This window comes from Schistocerca gregaria, chromosome 1 (genome assembly GCF_023897955.1).
Source record: "Schistocerca gregaria isolate iqSchGreg1 chromosome 1, iqSchGreg1.2, whole genome shotgun sequence".
In the NCBI taxonomy this organism is placed as follows: domain Eukaryota; kingdom Metazoa; phylum Arthropoda; class Insecta; order Orthoptera; family Acrididae; genus Schistocerca; species Schistocerca gregaria.
In genome coordinates this window covers 785,510,444-785,523,468 of record NC_064920.1, presented here as the reverse complement: position 1 = coordinate 785,523,468, position 13,025 = coordinate 785,510,444, and the positions used below count along the sequence as shown (strand labels likewise).

The 13,025-nt window shown below is 42.8% G+C and overlaps 1 protein-coding gene across 1 annotated transcript in view; it reads right to left on the bottom strand.

Moving 5' to 3' along the window:
* Positions 1 to 821: 821 nt before the first annotated feature.
* LOC126269352 (glutamate-gated chloride channel-like) overlaps positions 822 to 13,025 on the bottom strand; it is a 128,132-nt gene continuing 115,928 nt past the window's right edge. Inside the window, exons 9-10 of the mRNA XM_049973988.1 lie at positions 10,026 to 10,459; positions 822 to 1,511 (exon numbers count right to left, since the gene is read on the bottom strand). Of these exons, the coding sequence (XP_049829945.1) occupies positions 1,302 to 1,511; positions 10,026 to 10,459 (644 nt within the window). The 3' untranslated portion in view covers positions 822 to 1,301. The remainder of the gene's footprint in view (positions 1,512 to 10,025; positions 10,460 to 13,025) is intronic.

Here is a 13,025-nt window from a genome sequence, read left to right as displayed (position 1 = left end):
CCGTAGTGGTCGCGCGGTTCCAGACTGAAGCCCCTAGAACCGCTCGCATCGGCCGTCCATTATCTGTTAAATATCTATTATATTGTCATCTGTGTCATTGTATGTGTACCGACTCATGTAAACACTCTACATGGAGTGGAGGTACATGGGTGAGAATTTTAGCATACGTTGTATTTTATGGTTTCTTAGATTAACTCATTCTCCAAAATTGATTTCACCCTATTTTAGTAAACTCGTCAACAATCTTTCTGTTACATATACAAAGAGACACAGGTACAATCACGCTGGCATGCACACGAACAGACTGTATTTCTCTGCCCTGTACCGTCTCTTTGTGTCATCTGTTCCGTTATTAAATTCGTTGTAAGCTGGTGACTTACATTTCTCAGTTGGAAATCTTTTCCAGTTCATATTTTACCTGAAAATTTTGTAATATTATTGTAATCAGAAATTACAACGAAATATGAACTTCCAAAAACTCATTTCAACGTAAGTGCACTGAAATAAAGTTATCCTGCTACTTTTTTTAATGAATAAAATTTCTATTTTCATTTTCAGGTTTTATTATTTGAAGTTACTCTTCACAGTATGGCTATAAAGCCAAACAACAAACGATCAGTAATGCGTTTCCATATGCATTAATGTACTGCAACCATTTTACGTAGAATAGTCTCAATTTAGAATTGACAATGGGAATGAACACTGATATGAATTTAATATCAAAGAGTTCTGTCATAGTCATCCCATTCTACTGTTCAGCCATGGTGACCTTCAACATGCCATCTACAGATAAAATTAGATTTGAAATCAAAGATCTCCTGTAACATCTTTTTACAATTTAATCTTGTACTTCTACAGTTCAATATTTCTATGCATATGGCAGCACTAACCAATGGAGAAATTTTGGAGTTTGACACATGCACTTTAGTACAGATAGTTCGTGCTGCTGATTTATATTTTAATTAGGGCCTAAATATCAGTTCGCTAGAAAGAAAGTCAAAATTCTGGACCAGATACGTTCAATCACACATCTTCGTTCTCTTAATGTCTTCGTCCTGGTATATCGAATCTTGTAAATCAGTAGTTTTATAACCATATACATTCATTGGCAGTACATATAGCGAAATTTCCATCGCAAAGTAATGTCGATACATAAGAGTAATAATGAGTAAAGAATTATACAGTACTATAATACTTATTTTTCATCCTATAATAGGTACAAATGCTTGTGCGTCTGTAAATATGTGTGGCGGTTACTTCTACTACCAACGTAGGACACTGACGAGTAACTGGTGTTTCCGTTATCCGGAGGCGTTGACGCACCAGTAGACGAGGCAGAACAGGGAGAAGGCCAGAGGGAAGAGGACGCGCGATGCGGCGTCGGCCCGCTGAGATCCCGTGGGGAAGCTGGCCATCCATGCACGCCACCACTGCCGCGGTGAGCACCTTCCGCCCTGGGCCGCCGCCTCCTTGTCAGCCGTAGGGCTGTTGGACTGCTCCTCCAGCAGCTTCTGCAACAAGCGCCGCCGCCCGTCACTTCCAGCCACAGAAGTCGCTCGTGCCGTTCAGTGCCATATACGGGGTGATCCAGTTGCCCCTGTGAGTTTTACGCAACCCGCAACGACTGTAAAAACCATGCGCGAGGTTTTCATATTTTCTCGCGCAAGCTGTTAGTCCCACAGAAAAAATAAACAGGACATTTTAACCGTGGCCTCCAGCGAACACATATCCCACTACAAAGTTACATTTCGCTAAATTTCCTACAAAAAGGTCCTGTTAATTTCCCGGTAGGCCGAATTGTTTCCCCATAGCGAGCGAGGGAATATGAAGCTCACACTCTTGGTTTTTGGAAGTGTTGCTGGTTGCATAAAACCAATTGGTAGGGACAGTGGAATCGCGCTGTATAATATAAAAAATGAAATTATAAAACGAGATCTCTTCTAGGGGTTCAGTTGTATAACGATCAGTCCACATTTAGAGTACAGGTGAAATTAGAGTTGACTGTAGTCTGCTGATATGAACCTAGTATTTCGAATTATGATTGATGCATTATGATACATCCCCTGGGCATTACGTGTGTTAGTGGTAGTGACTATGTAGTCAGACATGTATAAACACAATATTATTATCGAGTATTTACATACAATAAATTAAACTTATTGAAAACTGTTGTTGCAGAGAATCCGCGATGCTCACAAGAATGTCTGAAGTTATATAATATATCCTGTACCATGCTGTACCGTTGTTAATTCACCTGTATGAGTGCAGCACAGTCTCAGGTTTCAACAGGATTGGTTAGTTAGTTTCAAAATCTCTTGCAATGTTTATGTCGCAGCAACTGCTACAAATAAATTGTAAGAACCGACCAAATTTTTGTGGGAATATCTGTCATACTAAGCCAAAACCTAGTAGTGACAGAGATATGAAGGCTGGTGTTTTTCGACTGCTTATACTGGGTGTGGCTTGTGCCGTCAAAAATCCAAACAAATTGAAACTCTTTAACTCGGTAAAGCAGAGAGTACTTTTATGTAGTGCTCTAAACCACCAAAACTGGAAAAGTGCGTAGTATTTCTGAGTTCAGATTGACATCAGATCGTATAAGGGAATAGTCCTGGACAGTATCAGAAGGGTCAAATTTGGATTTGGCCCGTCTATTGTTGCCTCGCTACTGTTACTACGCACCGTGTCGGCAGTACAAATGAGCATACATGAGTTGCTGCTCCATTAGACAGACAGTCGATTATACCGCGTCTCCAAATATTAACACTGAAGATAGAAGACAGCGATAAATTTAGAAACTTAAGGTGGTGTATTGCAGGAAATTTAAAAATTAAAGATGCCCTGTGACCAGAAATTTAAAAAGTATAGAGGATGGTGGTGGACAGGAGATTTAACAATCCAAGGCAGTGGGAAACGTTAAAAAATATGTAACAGGGCGGGAAATGTTTTTCAGCCAACCACAGTGCAAAGCGACAGTATTCTGTTGCCTATCAAAATAATTATCGTAAGCACACGCCAGTTTCCTGCAATGCTAAAACTTTATAACCATACACGCTCACGCGCGCGCGCACGCACGCACACACACACACACACACACACACACACACACACACAAACACACAGGATACCTTAAAGAATTCTCAAAGGTTTTAGAACACTCACAACTTTTTCTGTACTTCTTATTCAGAACTATTCATCCAAAATATTACGTAAAGGGTGAAAATTGGTGTGTGTGCGTGTGTGTGTGTGTGTGTGTGTGTGTGTTTGTGTGTGTGAAATCTTACGGGACTTAACTGCTAAGTTCATCAGTCCCTAAGCTTACACACTACTTAACATAAATCATCGTAAGGACAAACACACCCATGCCCGAGGGAGGACTCGGACCTTCGCCGGAACCAGACACACAGTCCGTGGCTGCTGCGACTTAGACCGATCGGCTAATCCCGGGCGGCAATTGGCGTCTTTCAAAGTGCGGTGCACAGTGCTCAAAGGTATCCAAAGGATCTGAATATATTTTGCACCATATTCGAAAGTATTTATCGAAAAGTTAGGCAAAGTATGTACCTTGCAGTATTTAGAAGTACTTTACAAGGTGCTCGTAAGTGTCCCAATGCCCTGATTTTTTTTGTTTCATATTCGAACGTAGTAACATAAATCAGAACTTGCATCCATACATAGTTCGATTTCCCGTTCAAGGCACAACGGAGCCTCAATTTAATTATTTCCCACATCAAAATTGTTCGGTGATGCTTATCAACTGGCACAAAGCGTGTAGGCTGGCATCGGCGAGGCCCAACTGACTCTCTGAACGTGTTGTTTATTCCGACAAGTCTTGTCTTGCTGACATCGTAATGCATTTGACTCTCAGCTCGGTGTGACTTGACACCATGCCGCATTGCGCAACAATGGTTCAAATGGCTCTGAGCACTATGGGACATAGCTGCTGTGGTCATTAGTCTCCTAGAACTTAGAACTGCCTAAACCTAACTAACATAAGGACATCACACACATCCATGCTCGAGGCAGGATTCGAACCTGCGACCGTAGCAGTCGCACGGTTCCGGACTGCGCGCCTAGAACCGCAAGACCACCGCGGCCGGCCGCATTGCGCAACGCACATTAGCACTACTGCTGATCGAACGTCCCTGCTGATAAAACGTAGCTCTTGCTGTTTAACAGTAGAAGGACAAGACTTGTCGGAACAAGCAAAACGCTCAGTGAGCGAGTTAGGTCTCGCCAATGCCAGCCTACATGCCCTGTAACACTAAATAAGCATCAATGAACAATTTAGATGTGGAAAATAATTAACTTGAGGTTCCGTTGTGCCCTAAACGGGAAATCTGACTATACTCGATTTCGAGTGTTTCTTTATGTTAATACTTTCGAATATGACATAACAAATTAAGTGCTTTCAGATACTTCTGAGCACTTTGTAAAGTACTTCGAAATACAGCAATGTACATACTTTACCTAACTTTTTGATATATACTTTCGAATATGGTGCAAAAAAATATTCGGAGTGTTTGGATATTTTCATCATTGTGTAAAATATTTTGAAATGTCACAAGTTTAATTAAAAAACATACCGCTCTAGAAACATAAATGTAAAAAAAGAAATCAAATGTTTACTTTTTTGGTATACCATTAACGAGAGCTTTATAAATTTATTAAAGTTCTGTAAACTTGAACCTGTGTTTCTACAGCTCACCTTATCGTCAAAACGATTCTGAGCTTGATTTCATATATCCAATGTTTGCAAGGTAAGGAGAGACATTTATCGAATGATTCAAATGGCTCTGAGCACTATGGGACTTAACATCTGAGGTCATCAGTCCCCTAGAACTTACAACTACTTGAACCCAACTAACCTAAGGACATCACATATATCCATGCCTGAGGCAGTATTCGAACCTGCGACCGTAGCTGTCGCGCGGTTCCAGACTGATTCGCCTAGAACCGCTCAGCCATACCAGCCGGCACATTTATCGAAAATGATTACAGTCATTGTAATAACGTCACTATTGAAGTTTGTTGCATCAAAAACTAATGCAATAATACAGGACTGAAAACTCCATTATCCAAGAATTTTGTAGTCAACATTGCTTGTTCTTTTCAGTAGTAAGCTATACTAGCGAAATATGTGTAAAATTACGAATATTTCTGAGTAGTAAGAGACGAGTTTTGACGTGAGAATAACATTGTTTACCTAAACACTCGTCAACAAGTGCAATTTAAGCTATAAGTTAATAGTACTCATGTGTGTTTTTCAATGCATCATGGGCGTCATATTACACTGAGCTGAGAGTCAAAAGCATTGTACGTCGGCTAGACAAGACTGTCGGGACAAGCTAAATGCTCAGTGTTGACAACGCCTGCCTTCTTGCCTTGTGACGCTTGACAGGCTTCGTAGAGCAATTTACGCGTGGAAGATAATTAATTTGAGGCTCCATTGCGCCTTATACCAGAAATCGAGCTATGAACGTACGCTAGTGCCATTTTACGTAACTTTTAGGTAAATACTTTTGAATACGACACAATAAATACAGAGTATTCGGATACTTTTGAGCACTCTGAAAATTATTTTGAAATAGTGCAAAATACACACTTAAAAATTTCTTGATCAAATACTTTTGAATATGACTCCACAAGAAAATTAGAGCGTTTGGACACTTTTAAGCTCTCGGTAAAGTGGTTTGAAATACTGTAAGTCACACACTTTCCGTAACTTTTGTATAAATACTTTTAAGATGCAAAAAAATTCAGGTCCTTTTTAGTGCTCTGTAATGTGTGTGTGTGTGTGTGTGTGTGTGTGTGTGTGTGTGTGTGTGTGTGTGTGTGTTCCTATGAAAATATTATGATAAATAATCGAATACTGCCATCAAGCACTGCGATTGCCTGAAGAATATTTACTGTTATGTTGCAGTTTTCTTTACATTTACTGCCATCTGCCGTCCTCGATTTTTATATTTTCCATATTCACCTGCTTAACATATTTTTTTTTAATTTTCCAACACTCACCTTCTTTAATTTTTTAATTTCCCACCATTTTTAATTTTTGAATTTCCCATCATCCTCCATCTTGTTGACATAATTGAAACGAGTACCTTCATACACTTTTCATTGGCATATTTTATTTTGTTAGTTACTTATTTCTGCCTTCATAGATCCAGACTGATATGTAAGGAGATTTCTCACCCAAACGAAATGCTATTTATGAAAGAGAATTTTTTTTAATTTTGTAATCCCAGGATAAAGAAAAATTCTGCATTGATCATAAACAAAAGCATGTGTATTTATGAGACTGAAGGAAGAGGATGAAACTGTGTTGATACAAATCCAACTCCTCTCAAGAAGCATTTCTGTTGCCTTTCGCTTGCTTTGCTTGTAACGAAAACTTAATGCAGGTGTACGTAGCTTTTTGTTAAGGTTCATCCTTACACCCTTCATATCTTGTTCCGTATTTGTTGACCCAAGGCCATACACCGACATTCGGATGTATTCCGTAAACAGCGTATTGGAATTCCTACATGTCATCTCTACGTTCACAGATCCACAATTTTGAGGATGCAAGCGATATGTACCTAGTTGTTCCTCGGTATTCGGTTTTGATGTTGCTGGTTGAAAGTGTGAGGCGAATGTATTCCTTTTTCTGCATGCTAGGAGTAAGTCTTTTTATCAATATATTTGCTGTTCTATGTGTTTATTTGTGTGTGAATATTATCGTGCTGCATTTACTTTTATATACGTTGTTGTCAATGTTTGTTATCATTTGTGCTTAAGGTATACAGTAGTGTCTGTATTATTTGTATTTAATCGTGGTAATATTACCTTTAAGTTTTTTTCTGTAATTGCGTATTGATTCCATTAATAAGTCTCTGTACTACTTGGGTCTTATATAAATTGTTTTAACTAAGTGTTATATTGTTTCTCTTTTTCACAGTTTTGTCTAATAAGCGACAATTTATTGACTCCATTCAATCGCTAGAGAGCTGCACGTCACAACGGAAGGTTCCTCAAATTTTATCAATCGTGTGTACTTCCTTATATGACCCCCAGCAGCCAATGAGTTCTAGTCTGCCCTCGGGCGCATTGTTGAGAACAGCGCTGGACGGTAACAACAGCGACGTCGTTGTCCTTCAGTGGGGATGCGGTTTAATACATTGTCATCCACAGTGAAACCTTGTAAGACTTGCCAATATGGACCGTATATTGCAAATTTCTGCCCCCATATACAGGGTGTTACAAAAAGGTACGGCCAAACTTTCAGGAAACATTCCTCACACACAAAGAAAGAAAATACGTTATGTCGACATATGTCCGGAAACGCTTACTTTCCATGTCAGAGCTCAATTTATTACTTCTCTTCAAATCACATTAATCATTGAATGGAAACACACAGCAACAGAACGAACCAGCGTGACTTCAAACACTTTCTTACAGGAAATGTTCAAAATGTCCTTCGTTACCGAGGATACATGCATCCAACTCCGTCGCATGGAATCCCTGATGCCCTGATGCAGCCCTGGAGAATGGCGTATTGTATCACAGCCGTCCACAATACGAGCACGAAGAGTCTCTACATGTGGTACCGGGATTGCGTAGACAAGAGATTTCAAATGCCCCCATAAATGAAAGTCAAGAAGGTTGAAGTCAGGAGAGCGTGGAGGCTATGGAATTGGTCCGCCTCTATCAATCCATCGGTCACCGAATCTGTTGTTGAGAAGGGTACGAACACTTCGACTGAAATGTGCAGGAGCCCCATCGTGCGTGAACTACATGTTGTGTCGTACTTGTAAAGGCACATGTTCTAGCAGACAGGTAGAGTATCCCGTATGAAATCATGATAACGTGCTTATTTGAGCGTAGTTGGAAGAAGATACTGACGAAAATAAAATGAGCTCTAACATGGAAATTAAGCGTTTCCGGGCACATGTCCACATAACATCCATTCTTTATTTGTGTGTGAGGAATGGTTTCTGAAACTTTGGCCGTACCTTTTTGTAACACCCTGTATAATCAAAACTCATCTCCTCCATACTTTCCTATTTCTCTCGTTTTCTGTCTTTGTGCAGAGCCTCCTTCAGACCTGACGCGCCCCAACGTCAATGCTGTTGTAGATCGTTAGAAGTGTGCTAATATGATTTAACTGAACCTATTTCACTGAAAATATTGAATTTGTGATTAGCTTTATCTCAGTACTGTTTGAGTCTTTCTCAACGTAATAATTGTTTTATTGGGAGACAAAGGGCTACCCATAGCAATCCATAGTATGCACCTGAAGATGACGAGCAGCTGTCTCGTTGAAACATAGTGCAGCCTCCACAACATTATACGACGCGACACCCGTGAACCAATGAAGCAGTTGTTACATCGGGAACGACACAGACAGCACATCTGGTACCTCTAAGAAGAGGAGATGGTCAACAGAACACGTGATTTTGATGAACTCCGCCGCAAGAGAAACGAACTGTTGCGTGCTGTCGCATTTTTGCACACATGTCGGGACCGGCATACTATGCCCACATTACTCATAATATAGCATCTGCGGCCGCCAAGAGGATGAAACAAGCCACCATGGCATAGGTGGGGAAAAACATCCGTTATACTATGCGAGAGTTAGACAGTATCTCCAGGAGTTTGGTTTCATTACATCTGGATATCTCTTCGCGTCTGTCAGCGGGTTCTAATATCGACCACATATCTGTACCTGACAATACGCTGAAGTGATAAGTTATGGAATACTTGGTAGTATCGTGGCGGACCTGCTAGTGGTCGGTGTAGTGCAATGACTCGACGTGTCATGCACTCAAGAATCCGATGAAAGTCTGCTGCAGAAATATTAAGATATGTTGCCTCTGTAGCCGTTCATAAATTGCGAAAGTGTTGCTGGTGCAGGATGTTATGCACGAATTGAACTTTCGATTATGTCATATAAATATATGATGGGATTGACTGCGGGAGGTATGGGTGGAGAAACCATTGGCTCTAATTGTCAAGAATGTTCTTCATAACAATCCGAACAGCTGTGTTTGGGAACGCGAAGTCAATGAATGGCTGCATACGATCTCCAAGATGTCGAATATAAGCATTTCTAGTCAACGAACGGTTCACTGGGACCGGAGGCCACATTCAATTGCATTTAAATACAGCCAGCACTATTATGAGCCATTATAGCTTGCACAGTGCCTCGTTGACAACTTAGGTCCGTGGGTGCGTGGGGCCTGCTTCACACTCGAACCCTACCAACAGCTCTTACCAACTGAAATCGGGACAGTCTGACCAGGCCAGTCGTCTGGAATACAACCGATTTGGCCACGAGGCGCTGCACACTATGACGTGGTGTTAGCAGAGGCAGTCGGGGCGGTCGTCTACTGCCCAACGGATCCGTTCATCGTACGTCCCACATTGATTCCTGCACTTATTGCAGTCAGTGTTGCCAGCCTATTACCACTGACACTGATATAACGTCAGAAATTTGGTATTCTCGGCACACTCTTCACGCTGTTTGTCTCGTAATATTGAATTCCCTAACGATTTCCGAAATGGAATATCCCATGCGTCTAGTTCCAACTACCGTTCCACGTTCAGTGTCTGTTCATTCCCGTCTTGTAGCTATAATCACGTCGGAAACAATTTCACATGAACTGCCTGAGAACAAACGACAGTTCCCCCAAAAAATGGTTGAAATGGCTCTAAGCACTATAGGACTTAACATCTGAGGTCAGCAGTCCCCTAGACTTAGAAATACTGAAACCTAACTAACCTCAGGACATCATACACATCCCTGCCCGAGGCAGGATTCGTACCTGCGACCGTAGCTACAGCGCGGTTCCGGACTGAAGCGCCTAGAACCACTCGGCCACGGCGGTTAGGTGACAGGTCCGCTAATGCACTGCCTTTTTGTACCCAGTGTACGCGACACTACCGCCATCTGTATACGTGTACGGCGCTGTCACATGACTTCTGTGACGTCAGTGTTATTTTTGAGCGTTTCTGTGTGAGCAGCTCACAGGCAGTGCGCTTACCATAGCGAATGCCGCGCTGCCGTCCTCGACGAGAGCCTCGCTGATCTCCTCCAGCTGCGCGGAGTGCTCCGGGCCGACGAGGCGGTTGTGGCGCTTGGCGGCGCCTCGGCGCGCCTCGCTGCGGGCCAGGTAGTTGACGAGCGCGAGCTGCAGCAGGGCGGCGAACACGAACGCGACGCACATGCCGAGCCACACCTCGACGGCCATGACGTAGTTGACGACGGGCAGCGACGCTCTGGCGCCAGAGGTCTGGATGGTGATGGTGAGCACCGTGGTGACCACCAGGCACGTCCGTGCCGTGATGGCCCTCTGATCCAGCCAGAAAGACAGCCACGACACTATCACCAGCATGAAAGTCGGAATGTAGATGTGCACCATGTAGTAGCGGAACTCGCGTTTAAACACCAGCTCCACTTTAAGGCAGCTGTACTCGCCTGCAACATGGAGACAAACAATCAGTTTATCCACATTTCCACAAACGTTCTATAAATTACTGCAAAGTGTACACTGCCGGCCCAAAAAGTTCCGAGACTGATTTTATATATGACGTATAAGCAACGTCAACGCTGAGTGACAGCTTCAACTAAAATACGTAAACAACCGATTTCAGTAGTCAGTGAAGTAAGGTGTCAGTATGCTAGCGTCACAACTCGCAGTGGTTCAACATCTCTAAATGAAGAGGTCAGTTAATTATGCATATTACACTGAAGCGTCATAGAAACTGGTATAGGCACGCATATTCACATACAGAGCCGACCGGTGTCGCCGTGCGGTTTTAGGCGCTTCAATCTGGAACCGCGTGACCGCTACGGCCGCAGGTTCGAATCCTGCCTCGGGCATCGATGTGTGTGATGTTCTTAGGTTATTTACGTTTAATTAGTTCTATGTTCTAGGGGACTGATGACCACAGATGTTAAGTCCCTTAGTGCTCAGAGCCATTTGAACCATTCACATACAGAGGTATGTAAACAGGCAAAATAAGACAACAAGTGTCTGGCGCAGCTGTTACATCGGTTACTGCTGTTACAACGGCATGTCATCAACATTTAAGTGAGTTTAGTCGGTCCACGAGCGATGGGACACAGCATCTCCGAGGTACCGATGAAGTGTGGACTTTCCTGTACGACCAATTCACAAGTATGCCGTGAATATCAGGAATCTTGGAAAACATCAAATCTCCTACATTGATGTTCCTGGAAAAAGATCTTCCAAGAACGGGACCAACGACTTATGAGAGGATCGTTAAACGAGACAGAAGTGCAACCCTTCCGAAAATTGGTACAGATTTCCGTGCTGGGCCATGAACAAGTGTCAGCGTGCAAACCATTCAACGAATCGTCGTCGATATGGGCTTTCGGAGCCGAAGGCCTACTCTTGTACCCTTGATGACCACACGACACAAAGCTTTACGCCTCGCCTGGGTCCGTCAACACCGACACTGGACACTTGATGAGTGTAAACATGTTTGTTGCTCGGACGAGTCTCGTTCCAAATTGTACCGAGTGGCTGGACGTGTACGGATATGAAGACAACCTCATGAATCCATGGACCTGCATGTCAGCAGGGGACTGTTCAAGCTGTTGGAGGCTCTGTATGGAATTAGGTGTGTGCTGCTGGAGTGAAATAGGACCACTGATACGTCTAGATGCGACTTAGATACGACTCTGACAAGTGACACGTACATAAGCATCCTGTCTGATCAGATGCATCCATTCACGTCCATTGTGCTTTCCGACGGACCTGCGGAATTCCAGCAGCACAATGCGACACCCCACACGTCCAGTATTGCTACAGAATAGCTCCAGGAACACACTGAGTTTAAACACTTCCGCTGGCCACCAAACTTACCAGACATGAACATTATAGCGTATCTGGGATGCATTCCAATGTGCAGTTCAGAAGTCTCCAACGTCACGTACTATTACGGATTTATGGACAGCCTCGCAGGATTTATGGTGTCTGTTCCATCCAGCACTACTTCAGACATTAATCGAGTCAATGTCACATCGTGTTGCGATACTTCTGCGTGTTCACGGGGGCCCTATCGATATTAGGCAGGTGTACTAGTTACTTTAGCTCTTCATTGTGTTTTGAAGGTGGAAAAATTATTAGGAAAGTAAATCCGGCACACCTTCACTCCCGAACAAATACAACGACGCATGGACGCCTTTCGCAACTTGTTTGAAATCCAAAAGGTGGTCAATTGTTTCCTGGAGATAATCATCATGAGTGACGAGACTTGGTGTTATCGGTACTATCGTACCGCAAAACGACAAACTGCAGAAATTGACATGAAAGGTAAACACTTTCGTGATCGAACCGACATTCGAGGCAATGAGTCGTAGGAATAAAAAATTGGCCAAATCCGAGTGGCACTAGCGCACTGCGAGTTCGATATAAATTTGTGATAAGGTATTATGGGACCAAACTGCTGAGGTCATCTGTGCCTAAGCTTACACAATACTTAATCTAACTGGAAATAACTTACGCTAAGGACAGCACACACACACACACACGCCCGAGGGAGGACTCGAACGTCCGACGGGGGGAGCCGCGCAAACCGTGACAAGGCGCCTCAGACCACTCGACTTCCCCGTGCGTCGGCAGTTCCATATAATTGTGTATAGAGGCAGTTTATGCATTTGACAATCGACGATCTCGTCTAATGTTTCCTGTTATCGACATTTATACTGGCAATATATCGGTCCCAAGGATTCCCAGACATATGAGAACGTGTTAATTTCAAGTCTGAACTCGAATAAAAATGACAAAAGAAATGTTTTCTTTCTTGCCATATAATTATAGATTAACAGTTTTCTGATTTTTTCCTTTACCTGTACAGTGAAACCTTTCTCCTTGCCGAATTTCAGTACTTATACGGCTAAAGGGAGTACCTTATATGTATTGACAAGTGAGTTTGCGAGTATCAACGTATGCGACTTAATGGCCATACCGGGTTCCCGCGTTCGATTCCCGGCGGGGTCAGGGATTTTCTCTGCC